The 17328-nt window shown below is 44.6% G+C and overlaps 1 protein-coding gene across 4 annotated transcripts in view; it reads left to right on the top strand.

Moving 5' to 3' along the window:
- Nucleotides 1–17328, top strand: part of Fndc3b (fibronectin type III domain containing 3B) — a 300773-nt gene that overhangs the window by 95077 nt on the left and 188368 nt on the right. For all 4 annotated transcript variants that reach the window (XM_059265284.1, XM_059265285.1, XM_059265288.1 and 1 more), the window contains one exon: nt 2171–2246. In XM_059265284.1, coding sequence (XP_059121267.1) covers nt 2171–2246 — 76 coding nt within the window. The remainder of the gene's footprint in view (nt 1–2170; nt 2247–17328) is intronic.

Genomic DNA, 17328 nt, shown 5'->3' with positions numbered 1-17328 from the left:
TCTGAGATCTAAAAGGATTTCCTTTTGAGTTCTTAAAATGGCACACCGCCTTCACATGAGTGAGAACGGGGAGGAGGAAGCCTGAAAGATTATTGACGCAATTACTGTGGGGGAAAAGCAAATGATTGTGAAATAATTTATCTTTCAAAATAATATGAAGCATCCGGGATGAGGTTTGGACTGCTTTCTCCTGAATGATCATGATGATTTTTCAGTTAATGTATTTCTTAATTAAAGGAAATTCATGCCTCAACAGTATCTCCTGCTGTGAATTATTATTTGAACAAAATATGTGGATGTTAAAAGATTTATATTATAAATTACATGACTTTGATCTGAATAGTGTTATAAAGCAGATAAATTGTACATAAAAGAAGTTTGTTTAAATTACATCTCATGAGATCCTTTAAAATTTAAAATAATTTTAAATTCATGTATATGTGTGATCATACATGATTATATTGTGCCACGTGCATCTGCAGATGTCAGAAGAGGATGTTGGGTTCCCTGGAACTGGAGTTGCCGGTGACTGTGAACCACCACGTGGGTTCTGGGAACTGAACTCAGGTCCTCAGCAGGAGCAGTGAGCGCTCTGAATGACCGAGCTGTCCGTCTCTCCAGTCACTAATCTTATGAAATCTTAATTCTTGAGCTAATCTTGTGAGACAGTTTCCTTAGGTTTTCCAACCATAATTCATTCAGAGAAATGATTGTCAGGCATGGGCTAGTCAGTCAGATCTTATCCTAATAGTACCTCAGGTGAAGAAGGAAGCAACCACTAAAATAATTGTTAATGTAATTAGTTAATTGCAGTTGTAGATTCTAGAACTGTTAGCTGTTTACAGAAGTAGTATTGCGTCTGGAGGGCCGATCTCAAGGAACACAGTGCGTGAAGGTTTCAGTGCTTTAGAGCAGGCTTACTGCAAAGACCCTGAAGGAATGACAGCATTGTAGAGTCTGTGTCTACAGACGGGTTGATGACTGTGACAGTGCTGATCTTGTCCCTGCTGATATGAAACTGTAGTTAGGACTCATTTGTATTTAGTTTTAAATCAGTGATTTTTTTTTTTAAAGTTTTTTTTTTTCCATTTTACATACCAATCACAGCTCCCCCTCCCTCCCCTCCTCCCACTCACTTCCCACCTTGCCTTCACCCTACCCCCCATCTGCTCCTCAGAGAGGGTAAGGCTTCCCTTGGGGAGTCAGCAAAGTCTGGCATATCAAGTTGAGGCAGGGCCAAGCCCCTCCCCCTGTATCAAGACTGAACAAGGTGTCCCTTCATAGGGAATGGGCTCCAAAAAGCCATTTCATGCACCAAGGGTAGATCCTGGTCCCGCTGCCAGGGGGCCCATGTGCTGCCTGAGCCACACAACTGTCACCCACATTCAGAGAGCCTAGTTCAGCCCCATGCAGGTTCCCCACACATCAGTCTAGAGTCATTGAGCTCCAGCTAGCTCGGGTCAGCTGACTGTGGGTTTCCTCATCATGATCTTGACCCTTTGCTCCTAGAATCCCTCCTCCCTCTCTTCCACTGGACTCCAGGAGCTCCGCCCAGTGCTTAGCTGTGGATCTCTGCATCTGCTTCCATCAGTTGCCGATGAAGGTTCCATGATGGCAATTAGGGTAGTCGTTGATCTCTTAAATCAGTGATTTTTCCTCTTGTTGTCCTCAGATTAGAACTAAATCTGTGAGGCTATTGAAGAGATCATGCTTCACCATAGCTGCTTCCCATCTCGTGTTTTGGAAGTTATCTTCTGATAATAAATATCTGTGTCTATGTAAGAAAACACTTATTCTAGGTTATATATTGAAACATTTGAGTATTTGCTGAGGGTCATCTATTTTATGCTGTATGTAGAGTTTGTGTACGTGGTGTTTTTCTAATTTAAGTTTGTGTCTAAACTTAGAAAGAGAAAAGAAAATTGTGTTTTCCAAAGAGAAAGTGTAGTATAATCAAGATTAAGTTATATAAATAGTATACTAGGCTGTGAGCAAATGCATGTTGTCCTATATTTCCCAAACTTTGAGTGGGGTTAAGATTTATACCCTAAATTTTGTGCTGATACAAGGTTTGGTGTCACGTGCTTCCTGCCAAGTGCGAACCGCAAAGCAGAGCAGAGCAGAGGGGCCAGTGCATTGGCGCTAACTGCAAGTTTCTGTGTTTTCACAGGTCATTCTTGTCCAAGTTAACCCAGGGGAGACCTTCACCATAAGAGCCGAGGATGGGACACTGCAGTGCATCCAAGGTGAGGAAGGCGTTCGGTAAACATGCTAATCAAAGGATTTCCCCTTCATTATAAAGGAAGTAAAGTTTCCCTCTGTGTGTTTACGTATGGTTTTCTAAAAGCAATTATGTTTTCTCTTTATTCTTCTGTCATACGGTCTCAAATGTATTATGATTCTCTTCACCTGATACATCCAGTGATATTATGTATTGGATGCCCATTACTTATCCATGGCTGAATGGCATAATAAAGGACGTTCATCACCTCGGTTTCTGTGGACCAGGGAGTGGCTTGGCTGTGTCTAAGGCTCTGGGACCCAGGAAACTAGAGTCAAAGTGTGGGTATGAGCTGCAGTCTTCTCACAGTTTTGGACACACATCCAGACACACTTGGGTCCTTGTTGGTGACATTTAGTTTTGTGAGGCTACTTACCTTGCTTCCTTGTTAAGTGGGCCTCTGCAGAGGAGGGGTAGTGGACTTATATGGCAGCTGGCTTCAGTAGAGTGACTAACTTCAAGGTAGGAGGGAGTCAGAGATATGCTTCCTACTCCACCCCCCCCCCCACACCCCTGCAGAAGGGTAATCAAGGTCATGAATACCAGGAGGCAGCTGCCAACCACTGTTTACCCTGTGGCCCATATGTGTTTTCATGCCTTTTCCACATGTAAAATGCCTCCTCCTGAGATCTCCAGAAGGCCTACCCTAGTATACTATGCTCAGAATCCAGACTCTTGTCCCTAAACAAGCTCCATGGGTGGGTGAGACACTGTGAACCGGGGACATCCACTGGCTTCTGTTGCTGTGCTCCTCTTAGAGATCACAGAGATGTGTCTCGGGTGCGCCGATCCGTGTGGAGTCCTGTTTGCAGTGGTGACACCAGCCCTACACCTGGACTCCAGCTGTGACCATGTTGGAAAGTATAGCAGATGAAAGCTCTTCTTGGTAGCTGGGAATGTGGGGCCGGCAGGAAACTGTGATGTGATTGAGATCAGTATTAGGCTATTGGGTAGACTGACTCTACCCAGAGACTGACTTCCCACGCCTGGACTTGGTTACCAGTCCGCATCAGGTGAGAGGAAGTATGCAACAGTTTTCCTTTCCTGTCATGGGCTTCAGAGGAACAGTCGCCTTTTCCTTTTCATTGTCGAGAAAACAGCAGACTGCTTTACATGCAAGACTTCCTTGGATTTGGAAGAACAGTGACTTACAACTCAAAAAATAATGAACATATGTTAAAGATTTAAGCCTAATGAATTTTAATTGGAGTTAAACTGGAAGAATTGAATGATTTTACTAATGACTTTTTGCTGACTGTACTTCTCCAGCCAGTGCTGTTGGAATTATTTTTAGTATTATAAACTTAGTCTTCATTGAGAAAAGGAGGAGGAAACTTCAGGGCAAGGAAGAGAGAGAGAAACACTTTGAAATAGTGTGGGATAAGACTCTTCTCCCTCATGTAGTACCACCCTAAGTGGACCTGGTCTGCAGTTAAAAGCCTTGAAGGCCGTCTCTTCCGGACTCACACAGGGAGGTCTAGATGGAAACTCCTTCTGTAGATTGAAGTTGAGGTTTCCAGTTCAGGAAAAAAGCAGTTCCCAAATCCCAGCACCTAAGAGTTGGAACCAGGAAGATCTGGAGTTAGGGTCATCCTCAGCTACATCATTAGTCAGAGTTCAAGGCCAACATGGGCTACAGTGGAATTCTACCTCAGACAAACCACAAAGTGCTTGTGTCTCTGGTTATGGTAACAGTGGAGCCCCATGAAGTTTCCAATAACCTGTGTGCACCCTCCAACTGAGAATGTAAGATAGAACATAGAAAAGCAAATTGCTGCATAGATCAACATAGATCCTTGTAGTTTGTTTCGTAGGAGTGTGTGTATCATAGGAATGTGACTGTGTAGTGTCTGTGCGGACATGTGTGTACATATTCATGGAGTTGACCCTTCCGTTAGAGTTTGAGTCCATGTCAGTAACTGGTGATGCACTCCACAGGCAATGTTGTAAGTCTGTTGCTCTGTTCACAAAGGGACCTTTGTGTTTATTCATGATGATTCTTGGTGATAAGTGATACTAACATCCTCCTAGAGATTTAAAAATGCCTTTGACTAAAGCAGAATGAAGTCTGCTTACCTTTGGCTGCCTCAGCCTTCTTATTCTTTGTTCTTTTCTGGAGACCTAGACTCTAAATTATCTTCGTTTGGGGCATGGTGGTCCCTGGTCTAGTTAATTGAAATGCCACCATACAGAATGAGAGACAGGGACCAGGAACATGTGCTGGGCCAGGGTTTTGGGGAGGACGGGGCAGCTGGGTGAACTTAGAAGTATGGAAGGAGAGTTGCTGGCAGGTGCAACCAAGTCTAGAGCACAGGCAGGTACCCAGGCGTAGACCCCAACAACCTCCCCCTGAGAACTGTGAACTGTCCAGGCATATGTGTTGATCCGGTCGGTCGGTCGGTCGGTCGGTCGGGTGTGGGGACTGGCTGTCCATTGCAGCTCTTGGCGCAGGCTGTTATGGCTTCCTTCCATTAACCAGATTTCATCCCTGTTGCTGTAACATTTATTCCACTTGGGCTGTACTGTGAGTGTTCTCCTTTAGCAAATGTGACAGGCACATGAGCAAGCTGAGGCCTGTATAAATTGATTCATATTCTGAAAGCTCATGCCCTGAGAGACCACTTTTCCTCCCTGGTATGGCTGACTCCATAGCTGACTTCTTCGTTTCCATGCCCTGCAGTTTTTTGTCAGGCATGTTACAGAAGAGGACTTGGGACAGGAGGCCAACAGGAGGACTCAAAGGCTAGAATGAAGCAGAACTGCTTTGCCTAGCTGAAGACTGTCAGTTTGCTAGTGGACTGTGATGCACGTGTTCAGGACATGCAGACAGAGTTCAGAAATTAAATTCTTTCTGTCCAGTGTCACGATTGGACTCAGCTCTCAAGTTGAGACTTCATTTTCTCCTTACTGGGAAAGGAGAGGTGTAGTGATGGAATCCTGGGACCAAGGAGAGGCCTTTTTCCCTTCGTGTGTGAGTGTGTGTGTTTGCACGTTCGTGTGGTTGCTTGTAGGTACATGTAGCTGTCTGTGTGTGGGGGAAGTGTGTGACTGTGGACACGTGTGTGACTGTATGTGTGTGTCCGTGTATGGCTGTGTGGTTGTGTATGTGTGACTGTGTGTGGACACAGAGGTGATGGGACAAGCTCAGGAGCCATTCTGAAAGTCCTCTTCCCCTTGTTTTATAGGATGGCCTCTTGTCCTGGAGCTTGTCTACCAGGTGAGGTTCTCCTCAGTGAGCCCCAGGAATCTACTGAGTCTCCTTCTCCCTAGCGCTGGGATTAAAAGTGCACACCACTGTGCCCAACTTTTTGTTTTGTTTTGTTTTGTTTTGTTTTTCAAGACAGTGTTTTTCTGTGCAACAGTCTTGGCTGTCCTGGAACTCGCTTTGTACACCAGGCTGGCCTCAAACTCACTGAGATCCTCCTGCCTCTGCCTCCCAAGTGCTGGGATTAAAGGCATATGCTACCGCTGCCTGGCTCACATGAGTCTGGGAGTTGGGCTCAAGCTTTTATTGCTTTCATAAAAGTTTATCCAGGGGGAACTGTCTCCCAGCCCCTTGTGCCCCTCAGAGCATAGGAGGAAAGAGTCAGAAGTTGAGTCCTGTTGTACAGCCCTCTGAAAGAGGTGTTGCATTTTAGTTGGGATTAAATCGAAGAGAATGAGGTTGCTAGGGTTAATTTCTCGGTGTAAGTCGTCAGTGTAGGTGACCTTCCTGGAAGTTCTTAGGCACACACACCGTTTTCTGCCGTGGTTGGAACCTCAGCCCGCAGACTTTGCTTTTGCAGTGACAGCCACTGGGCTGGAGAACACTTTTGGGGAAGCTAGTGATAAAAGATTAGAGTTCTGGAAATTTTGAAATCATACTGAGGTCAGCCCTTTTGTTTATAGTTTAATTGATTTGCCGCATAACTTTCTCTGTACATCATTATGGCTTCACTAAAAAAGACCCCAGAAACTCAGCATGATGTCATTAAACAGCAACTTGGAAGTTGAAAGCAGATTAATGTTGAAGAGTATGATTGTTTGGAAAAAAAAAAGATTTGTTTTTTGGGAATGTCCTTGGTGATAACGAAGGAAGAAAAACACAGGAAACATACAATATGCTGTGAAAGCAGATTCATTTCTGATGGAATATTTCTCAATATTTCCATAAAATATGAATCATAAGTGTTGGAGGGGGGCAGCAAAGGGCACAGCATACAGTCACTTGGAGACTGTTTGTACCTGTAACAGCAGAGGCAGGTACACACAACATTGTATAAAGAACGGTCAGGGAGAAGGGTTTTATAATCAATATGGATTCTGGCCTTTGCTTCCAGTCAGGAATTAATAGACGGCAGTGTGGGTCTCATTCATGTCGCTGTCTAAGCCGAGGCGCTGGCAGGGGAGCTTTCCTTCCTGTCCACACATGCCATCTCTTTATCTGGGCCATTTCTCTGCTCTCTGCAGAATCCTCCTGCCAAAACAAACACTCCGCTTCCTGGAAGGCCTTAGTCTGCCCGTTCCTAGAGCCCTTCTGGACCACTGCCCATCCACTTTGACTTTTCTCTGGGCTAGGGAGGGGCAGGTAGAGGGAGCACCATACAGGTTGATATGAATGTAAACCTTTCCCGAGCCCTGAGAGAATACGAAGTCGGCACTCCTCCACCCTGCTCCCCAGCAGTCCAGCTTAAGTGCTGAGTGGACTCAGGCTAGTTTGTGTTATGCCAAGTGTGATTCCTTTACGTGTTACTATTTTAGTGAGAGTTTAATTATGTTGAGTTAATATGCTTTTCATGGTCTCAGAAATCTCCCCAGAACTTTTAAAATTTAAATCACACTGATGCTTGAAGTCAACTGTTTGCTTTAGAGAAACATTTAGTGACTTCTTTATATTCTTTAACTGTGACTCTGCAAGTTCATTCTCTCCTCTCTCCTACACCCTCCCTTCCCACCTCCCCTTCCTCCTGCTTCCTTTCCTCCCCTGGTGCTGGGGATTGGGGCTTGAACCTAGTATTTTACACAAACACTTTACCATTGACCAACATTCCCAGTGAAACATCTTTAAATTTTGAAGAATTAGCACACTGACCTTCTGTTAATGATATATTTTTCATGTTTTAAGACCTGAAAAAAAAGTGACTATCATGACAATTTGAGCAAAAACTGAATTGCTTGGAAAGCATCCTTATTTTAATAAATACATTACTATCTAAAAATATTCCCTTGCCAGTGGTTTTGTCCAGAATAATTTTGGTATCTTTTTACAGTGACATTATTCTGCTAGCTTGTGGTAAGTGGGTCAAGACCTTGAAATGACAGCAGCATATGGAAGGAAACGTGAGAAGTATATAGAGACACTGAGATAAAGAAGCTCTGGGGCCCTTACAGTGTGCAGCTCTCTTCCTTGGCCCTCCCCAGCTCTGTGCCATTCTCCTCCTACCGCAGAGTGTGGGAACTGGATCACACTGATGGACACTGCGCTTTGCTCTGTGCCTCTGAATGACATCTTTGAGAGCAGTTCATGTTGAATTTCCTCATTTGTCCCCTTCCCCCAACATGGGATTCAGCACGCAGAATGGCACAGGGTACCTAATGTTCCTTCAAAAACATTTTGTCCTTTCAGTGCATTTGTTAGATTTGGAGGGATGGAAACAGGGGCCGTCACTCTTTCCAACAACCTCACGGCAGGTCAAGGGACCTCGAGTTGCTCCTTGCCGTGAACGGTGTCATGGCTGGACTTCACAGGCTTGAGGTAGACTGTGGTTTCAGCTTCTTAAATGTAAACTGGGCATTCATGAGAAATTGCTCTCTAACTAACTGAGTAACCAGGAAAGAGAGCCTGCTTTTGGTGCTTCCAAAGGTGCCTGGGCCTAAATGAAACCATATTTTGATGGGAAAAAAAAATCTTGAGATGGTTTGAAAGTGTAGTCTGAGTGCTTTTGCTTATATTTAGCATGTTAGGTCTGGGATTGATTATTTGATGGTATTTCATTATTTGTGACCTATCCATATTAGAAATGATTCTTTCTATCCAGGGTTAGGATGTGGTGGCTCATTTTTCTGCACGAGAAGCTGCTTTGGATTTTGTGAGGGATTCTGATCAACCGAAGTGATTCCGTGATTGGAAAATCCTAGCACTGAAACTTGTAGGTCTTTTGCCCAGGCTAGCCCAATGTCTTGCCATCTTTCTGAGTGACCCAGAGCTGTTGTGCATGGGAATGAGCTCATTCCTCTTGGGAGACTCCAAGGCAAGAAGAGTGGAGCTTGTAGGAGAACCTGGAATATACTGGGTATGAAACATACGCCTAATGCGAGCCCGGTTAATACTCTGTCACTGAGCTGTAGCTTTACAATCACAAGACTTAAGTGTTAGCTTCAAGACAAATGGTTCTTTCACCTGTCTGTGTGTTTGCTTCTCTTGTTTTTTTTTTTTTAAACTTCTCCATTCTTAGATTGTGTGTTCTCATGAAATAGACAGAAATGACGTCAGTTCTGAAGCACACCTCACCCCTGAGATGTTTCCTCGCTTTATTTTATAGTTGCTCTAGCTTTTTCTCCAAACACAGACTGAGCGATGAATAACTTCGTGCCACACATGCCTCCCATATGCTGACCTAATTGACACCCCTGCAGAGCAAGCAGAAAATTCACTAGCAGAGTCTTCTCCATACAGGCTGGTAGATACTAAAGGAGGCAGAGCAGAGAGTCCACCATATGGACTGAGAGACAGGAGAGATGTGATTGTGGAGATTGTCTTCATCGCATGGGGACGGAGTGGTGTCACAGGGCCGGGTTCCATCAGTGCCTGACATCTTCCCAGCAGACATTGAGTCCCTCCCAGTAGAGATACCTAGTGTGCTTGTTGTCTCACATGGGGCCAGTGGCTGTAACTCTGATAGGATTGTGAGAAAATTCATTATTTTTATATCAAAAGCGCTATTATCAGTGTCACAGTTGTTGACATATCGTCATTATTGTCATCATCATTATCCAGTATTGTACAGAATGCTAATTGTTTTCTTAAAGTAGTTGTATGATTTATAGTGGACAGTGACTTGTCCTACTATGGAAATGAATTAATTGAATGTCCAGCCTCCAGTTCACTGCTTCTTTACAGCACGCTGCTGCTTCCCGGGCTTGCTTTGATGGCACCTGTTGAAACCTTTCATCTGGAGCTTTCTGGGAATGTGCAAACTGATCAGCTGTATGCTTGTCTGGAGCACAGCGAGCACACTGGTGTCCACATTCAAAGTGGTCTCCTTGTAGCCTGAGCCTTGGATGTTGCATTTCTTTTGGACATAGCTGTTCAGTCTCACACAAAGCCCGAGCAGCCAAACAGGCTTTTAGACCCTCTTATTATACCCAGGGAAGCAGGTTCTCCCAGTATGCCTCCCATCTATAGGTGTTGCCATCAACTCGTCTACTTCTTTCCATCTTTATCTAATTTAATTTGTCCTGTTATTGGGTAACACTAAAAGCGCAGTGTATCAGTGACTTTCCTCCTACATGTCACAAAAGCCATTTAAGGAGGAGGAGTTTACATTGGCTCATACCTTGAGAATGGTTGGACATCGATCATGTCATGGTGGGGAGCATAGGGTTGGCTGCATTGCGCCTGCAGTCAGGAAACAGTGCTGGTGTCTGGCTGCCTTTTTCCCTTCTGTTCAGTTTGGGTACCCCCATGGGATGGTGGTGTCCACATTTAGGGTGACTCTTCCCTCCTCACGTAAACCTCTCTGGAAATCCTCTCGTAGACAAACCCAGAGTTCTGTCTTCCCGGTGATTCTAAGTCCAGTCAGCTGGACACTGAGAATCAGTGACCACGGGCAGTAAGGCATATTGGTAGGGTTCAGATGTGACACTGCCTGGCTTAGGAATCTGCGCTGCGCTGTGGCCTGGACAGGTGGCTCAGCCGTCTAGAGCTCCCGCTGCTTTTGCAGAAGCCCTAGTTCACTTCCCACACCCGTGTCAGGTGCCTCTCAAGTGCTTATAACTCCAGCTTCGGGGCATCTGCCATGTTTATCTGGCTTCTTCAGGGTATTGATGAACACATAACTACATGTGAGTGAGTGAGTGTGTGTGTGTAATTAAAAATGAAATCTCTGTTATAAATTATGCAGTGAGTCACTTCATATTTCTAACTCTCGGTAGAATTTCTACCCCGTTTCTCTAGAGTTAGAATAATACCTATCTTGAAGGACGACTGTGTGGCTAAAGGAGGTGCTACATAGAAAGCACCAAGAATTTCAGAGGGACTGGGGAGATGCTCGGTGTAGGTGCCGGCTACACAAGCAAGATGCTGGAGTTTAGATTCCCAGCACCCAAGCAAATGCCAGACGTGGGGGTGCACACCTGTAAACCCAGAATCCTGGAGATGATGGAGACAGGAGATTGCACATCTGTAATCCCAGTATCCTGGAGATGATGGAGACAGGTGATTACACACCTGTAATCCCAGTATCCTGGAGATGATGGAGACAGGTGATTACACACCTGTAATCCCAGTATCCTGGAGATGATGGAGACAGGTGGTTGCACACCTGTAATCCCAGTATCCTAGAGATGATGGAGACAGGTGATTGCACATTTGTAATCCCAGTATCCTAGAGATGATGGAGACAGATGATTGCACACCTGTAATCCCAGTATCCTAGAGATGATGGAGACAGGTGATTGCACACCTATAATCCCAGTATCCTGGAGGTGGAGACAGGTGGTTGCACACCTGTATTCTCAGTATCCTGGAGGTGGAGACAGGTGATCTATCCTTGGGGCTTGCTGCTAGCTAGCCTGACCAAATTGGTGACCTCCAGGTTCAGTGGGAGACAACGTCTCAAAAAAATTGAAGTGAGGAGTGACAGAAGAAAGTACCTATTAACCTGTGACTTTCTCAAGTTGCATGTCCACACACCTATGAGCATGTGTACTTGCATGCCCACACACTTATGAACATTTGTACTGCATGCCCACACACCTGTAAACATTCATCTTGTGTGCACACACACCTGTAAACATTCATCTTGCATGCCCACACACCTGTAAACGTGTACTGCATGCCTACACACCTGTAAACATTCATCTTGCATGCCCACATACCTGTAAACATTCATCTTGCATGCCCACACACCTGTAAACATGTGTACTGCATGCCCACACACCTGTAAACGTGTACTGCATGCCTACACACCTGTAAACATTCATCTTGCATGCCCACATACCTGTAAACATTCATCTTGCATGCCCACACACCTGTAAACATTCATCTTGCATGCCCACACACCTGTAAACATTCATCTAGCATGCACACACACCTGTAAACATTCATCTTGAATGCCCACAAACGTAAACATTCATCTTGCATGCCCACACATGTAAACATTTATCTTGCATGCCCACACACCTGTAAACATTCATCTTGCATGCCCACACACCTGTAAACATTCATCTTGCATTCCCACACACCTGTAAACATTCATCTTGCATGCACACACATCTGTAAACATTCATCTTGCATGCACACACACCTGTAAACATTCATCTTGCATGCACACACACCATTCATGCATATGGATGACAAAGAAAAGAAAAAAAAGAATATCTCCTGAGTCACAGTGAGACCACCAGAAATAAGAAAGGTCAGCTCCAGGTCATGGGCAGATGATGAGCAGCCAGCCTTTCATCTTTATTGCTCCTCACCCTGCATCATCACAGAAAATGCACTGGAGTTACTGTGATTTTTTTAGATGTTTTTACATTTTTGTCCTAAAATTTCAAAATAATATGCTTAAGAATTATGCAACAGGAATGCACTTTACAACCCTTTTGCTTTCCAGGCTTATTAATCAGAGATTAAAATGTCACCTCTGAAGGTGACACTACTGTTTGGAGTTTTTTTAAATGTTACAGATCTTCCCACACACATCTTGCCACATGACCCAGCTGTCTGTCACATTTAACTTCACAGCTTGTAGTCTTTAGTTTTTGCTTAAATTTTTCTCTCTCCTCTCCTCTCCTCTCCTCTCCTCTCCTCTCCTCTCCTCTCCTCTCCTCTCCTCTCCTCTCCTCTCCTCTCCTCTCCTCCCCCCCTCCCCCTCCTCCTCCCCCCTCTTCTCTCCTCCCCCCTCCTCTCTCATCTCTCTCTCTCTCTCTCTCTCTCTCTCTCTCTCTCTCTCTCTCTCTCTCTCTCTCTCTCTCTCTCAAAGCTTTGCTCCTGTACTTGCAAACTGAACTAGAATAAGTGCAGCACAGGGAGGCCAACATAGAAGGCTGTTTGGGCCTCACCACCAGGCAAGCTGGTCAGTAATGAGCCCCAGATTGATGAGAGACAATGTATAAAAATAAGATGGGCAGGAGAACTGGCGCAGCAGTTAGGAGTGCTTGCTGTTCTTACAGGGGACTAGAGTTTGGGTCACTCACCAACACCTGGAACTCCAGCTCCAGGCAATTTCCTTGGCTTCGTGAGTATTGCTCCCCATGTGTGGTATGTGTACACACACACACACACACACACACACACACACACACACACACACACAAAGAATTAATCTTAAGGTAAAATGAAAAGCTAGTGAGGAAAGTAGCCAACGTCGACCTCTGACCTCCACATGCACACACATGCATGTGTACTTGCATGCATCTGAACATATAGAAGCATGCACACATGCGTATCACTGTTTTATTTTGGTTTTTTGAGACAGAGTTTCTCTGTGTAACAGCCCTGCCTGGCCTCTAACTCACAGAGATCCACTTGCCTCTCTCTGCCTCCCTGAGTGCTGGGATTAAAGACATGTGCCACCACTGCCCCGGCTTACACCCAGATTTCTTAAGACATAAACTCATAGAATTGCTTTCTTGTTTGTGTGTCTGAGGGTTTTTTTTTTTTTTTTTTTTTTTTCGGTCTTTTCGAGACAGGATTGCTCTGTGTAGTTTTGGTGCCTGTCCTGGAACTAGCTCTGTAGACCAGGCTGGCCTCGAACTCACAGAAATCCACCTAGCTCTGCCTCCTGTGTGCTGGGATTAAAGGCGTGCACCACCACCGCCTGGCATGTGTCTGAATCTTTTCTCTTTCTTGTTTTATTTAGTTCTAGTGAACTGAAGTCTGCACCAGGACTCTGGTTTGGAAGGCTTTTTTTTCAAGCCTTTGTCTGTTTAGGGATTTCCTTTTCTCTTCTCTTTGCCTCAGTTCCCACATAATGATAGGATTAGAAAAGACATCCTAGTGATACTGTAGAGCCTAGTGTTTGGAGATTTCTGAGTTAGGAAATTTATAGAGGTACAAAACATAATCTGAATGCTTGTAAGAAGCAAGTGCGTGTTTCAATCAGCTGGTCACTGTGCAGGAAACCCCAAAGGGGCAAATCAAAAGGAGGAGGTCTAATATGGAAATAATCTGAAGAAACAGGAAAGGGCTCAAGCAGAAACCTAGGGAGAAAGGAAGTGAGTCAGTTCAGGAGAGACAGGCGCCTGCATGCCAGAGCTCTGGCTGCAGGAGAGGGGAGCAGCCTGGGAGGGTCTCATTGATGGGAGGAGGTGCCATGGTAACACAGATCACAGGATTACTTGTATCATTTTTCACTTCTCCATGTAGACAGGGGCCCATTGTAGAAATTTAGAACTTTGGGCCCACTTTTAAAGACCTGTTTCAGGCTCAAATTGTTTATTCCCAGAGCAGTTGTCTACAACAGTTAAAAGGCCAAGGAGTATCCTTAGCATCAGTGAGTATAGTGGTGTGTAGTGGGGGGAGGCAGGGGCGTTCTTCGGTTGTTTTTGAGCTGAGTTTTTTGGTCATTTTTTGACTTCTTATTGCACCTGCCATGCTGGTATTTGCAATTAACATTCTTCCGAAGCAAAGAGAATGCCAACCTCCAGCTCAGATACAACTTCAGAACAACAGGTGTGTTCTACCTGCTTCTTGGCGCTCCCCAAGCAATTCGAATTAGCCAGAGGACAGCCTTTGAGGAAAGTGAGCCAGAGTGCTGAAAAGCAACCCTGGAAATGGTATCAAGGGGACAGAGGAAATGGTTCAGTAGGAAAGCAAGGCGGGTGCCTTGCCCCTCGCTGGTATGAACTTGCTGACTGTGGGCTGTCCACCCTCTGCTTTGTGCAGCTTTTTAAGGACAGGTTTACATCAAAGGTCACTGGACTTAGGCCGTGCAATAAAAAATCACTTGATGACAGTGGTAATTTTTTCTTTACTTTTAACTAATAAACTTGACAAACCCTCTGGCTTCCTGAGAAGAGCAGTGGGGTCTTCTGATGGAAGCAGGCAGGGGTGACTTCTGTCCAGCCCGTTCGCCAGGGCCTCGGGGTTCCCCACCACACAGGAGAAGCCAGCCAGTCACTTTCTCATATTTTGTCTACCACCAATTTCTCTTTCTCCTCCCACTTTTTACATTTTTATTTTCACGAGAATCCTAAAGTTTGAATAAATTCTAACGTGGGCATATTTCAAGAGTCCAGATGAGTTTTTCTATTTGAAAGTGAGGTATTTATTCAATTATTGCTTGAGACTCCTATTTCTGGTAATACATGAATTTCTCTGAAATTTTATTAAAGTATTTAACCTGGGCTAGTAACAAAAATAAAGTAAAAGGCCTAGTATTTTTCTTTACTATTTAGTTTTTAGTTACAGATTTATAAATTTCTTATGGCATTTTTTATCACCCTAACCCATATGGCTTTATGCTAGTCACCATCCATTCTAGCTGTAGGCTTGAATTACTCATAGTTAAAAAGATGGCTTTGGTGAATAGCTCTGTAGGTAATGGACAGAAACAGTTCAGTCCTCAGAAGTGGGAGAGGTGGAGGTAGGTGGATCTCTGGGGCTCACTGACCAGCCAGCTAGCCTATTAGGAGAATTCCTGGACAGTGAGAGACTTTGTCTCAAAAACAATGTGGACAGCTCCTGAAGAATCACACGTGATATTGACCTTTGTGTGACACACACACACACACACACACACACACACACACACACACACATCGAAACCTTAAATATACAAATCAACACAAGTCAAAGTACCTAATGCTTGATGCTCACTGTCTGAGAGATTACGTGTACTTTGTACCTAATGTATGTACGTATTAGATTTTAAAATCACCCCATTTTCTTTTCATGTCTGTGTGTGTGTGGGTGTGTGTGTGTGTGTGTGTGTGTGTGTGGGTGGCTTGCATACATGGTGAAGCCCACCTGGCGTTTATGTGGGTTGTGGGATCCAAGTCCTGGTCTTCTTGATGCTCAGCAGATTCCTTATTCCCTGAGCCATCTTTCTGGCCCCTGCCCACATATATTTTTAAAGAGAATGTTGTCACAAGTATCTAGTTTACATTGTACCTAAAAAAAGGTAGATTTTATTTTTATGTATTCTATTAACTGTGACATTAAATCAAAATTTAAAAATACGAAAAGTGGTTGTTCTCTTTGAGGTGCTCAGGTGAGGAGATTGTAGCCGCCTCGCTGTCTGTCCTGCCCTGAGCTGGATTGCTTTGCTGTTTCTTTGCTGATGCTAAGAAAAAGCATCCATTGAATTGACTAGCCACTGTGTATAGGAAGCTTCCTTTCCCCCAGAAGATGTTAAACTGTGAGAAAGATTCCTTGGCATCAAGGAAATAAGCTAATTTGGTTTTCAGTTTCTCATTTAGATTTGATTAGACCTCAAAATCACAAACTGATGTGAATCTTTCCTAACTTGGTGTTTGCATAAAACATACACACACACACACACACACACACACACACACACACACACACACACAAAGAGAGAGAGAGAGAGAGAGAGAGAGAGAGAGAGAGAGAGAGAGAGAGAGAGAGAGAGAAAACACATTGATTTCTATTGTTTCTACGTCCCCATTGGGGAAATATGGCTGTCTTATTTCAATGTCATCACATTTGAACACGCACTAGAAGACTTCTGTAGAAGTCGTGATCTGATGGTCTTTGTTAGCGTCGGCTTCTCACCATGTGTCTGTCTCATGTCAAAGTGTGTGTGTGTGGTGTGTGCCTGTGCCCTGTGTGTGCATGCATCCATGGGCATATTCTGTGTGACACCCGAGGCCAACACTGAGTGTCTTCCTCTGTTGCTTTCCACTTAGTTTCTTGAGATAGAGTCTCCCACTGAGTAAAGCAGACGGTCTGAGAAATCTCTACCTGCCTGTGCCCCCTCCACCTGCTCTGGGGGTACAGACATGCACAGCCAAGCCCAGCTTTTCATGTGAGTGCTGAGAATCTGAACACAGGTCCTCATGCTGGCATAGTAAGCAATTCATTCACTGAGTCATCTCCCCACCTCCAAGATGCTGGTTTTCATAAGTTTGTGTGTGTACGCATATTGGCACGTAGTCACATCTTTACTTAGTGGACAGTATTGTGAATTTTCATGTTTGCCAGCATTACTGGTTGTATTTATTTTACCTAGCCTTTTTGTAAAATCTGTCCTTTACATTTTAAAATTCCAGAGACTTCCATTGCTCCTCTTTGCATTTGCTGGTCTAGCGCACACTGGCCTCGATCACGTTGGTTGTCACAGATGGGTTTTGTTTGGACCTTGGAGAGGCAGCTTCATTAATATGGGTTATCCTTGGTTCAGGATGTCTAAACAGGGCGGCAGCTTGCTGCCTGCCATGAATTCATCCTGGGAGGTGTCACCTGGCATCTGACATGGCTTCTTTGTACTATATTTACTGTGTGAGTTCAGAAGAAAGAAAGAGAGACCCGTACTGACCACTGTTCTGCGTCAGCCCCCTTAGGTCAAGTTTTCCACCCTGACTCATGCCTGTCAGGCTTCGGAGATTGGTCGGTTGGGTTTGTAGAATTTCCTCTGTCGCGCTCAGGAGCCAGAAAGCCACGATGAAGTTTGATTTGGCTTGTGGCAGCCTTTTCCAAATATGAATTTGGAAGTAGTACAGTGAGTGCTCTGAGAAAAGCAGGGGGAGAGAAGAATTACTGTAACTGCAGCTATTTGGGGAACATTTAGAAACGGGGAGACAGAACCAAGGTGTTTGGTGTCTCCCTTGAGCTCTTTCTTGTCACTGATGCTCAGAGGCTGCCTTCCGCTAGGCTGGAGAGA

The sequence above is a fragment of the Peromyscus eremicus genome, chromosome 6 (assembly GCF_949786415.1).
Source record: "Peromyscus eremicus chromosome 6, PerEre_H2_v1, whole genome shotgun sequence".
In the NCBI taxonomy this organism is placed as follows: Eukaryota; Metazoa; Chordata; class Mammalia; order Rodentia; family Cricetidae; genus Peromyscus; species Peromyscus eremicus.
This window is presented reverse-complemented; position numbering and strand designations above follow the sequence as displayed.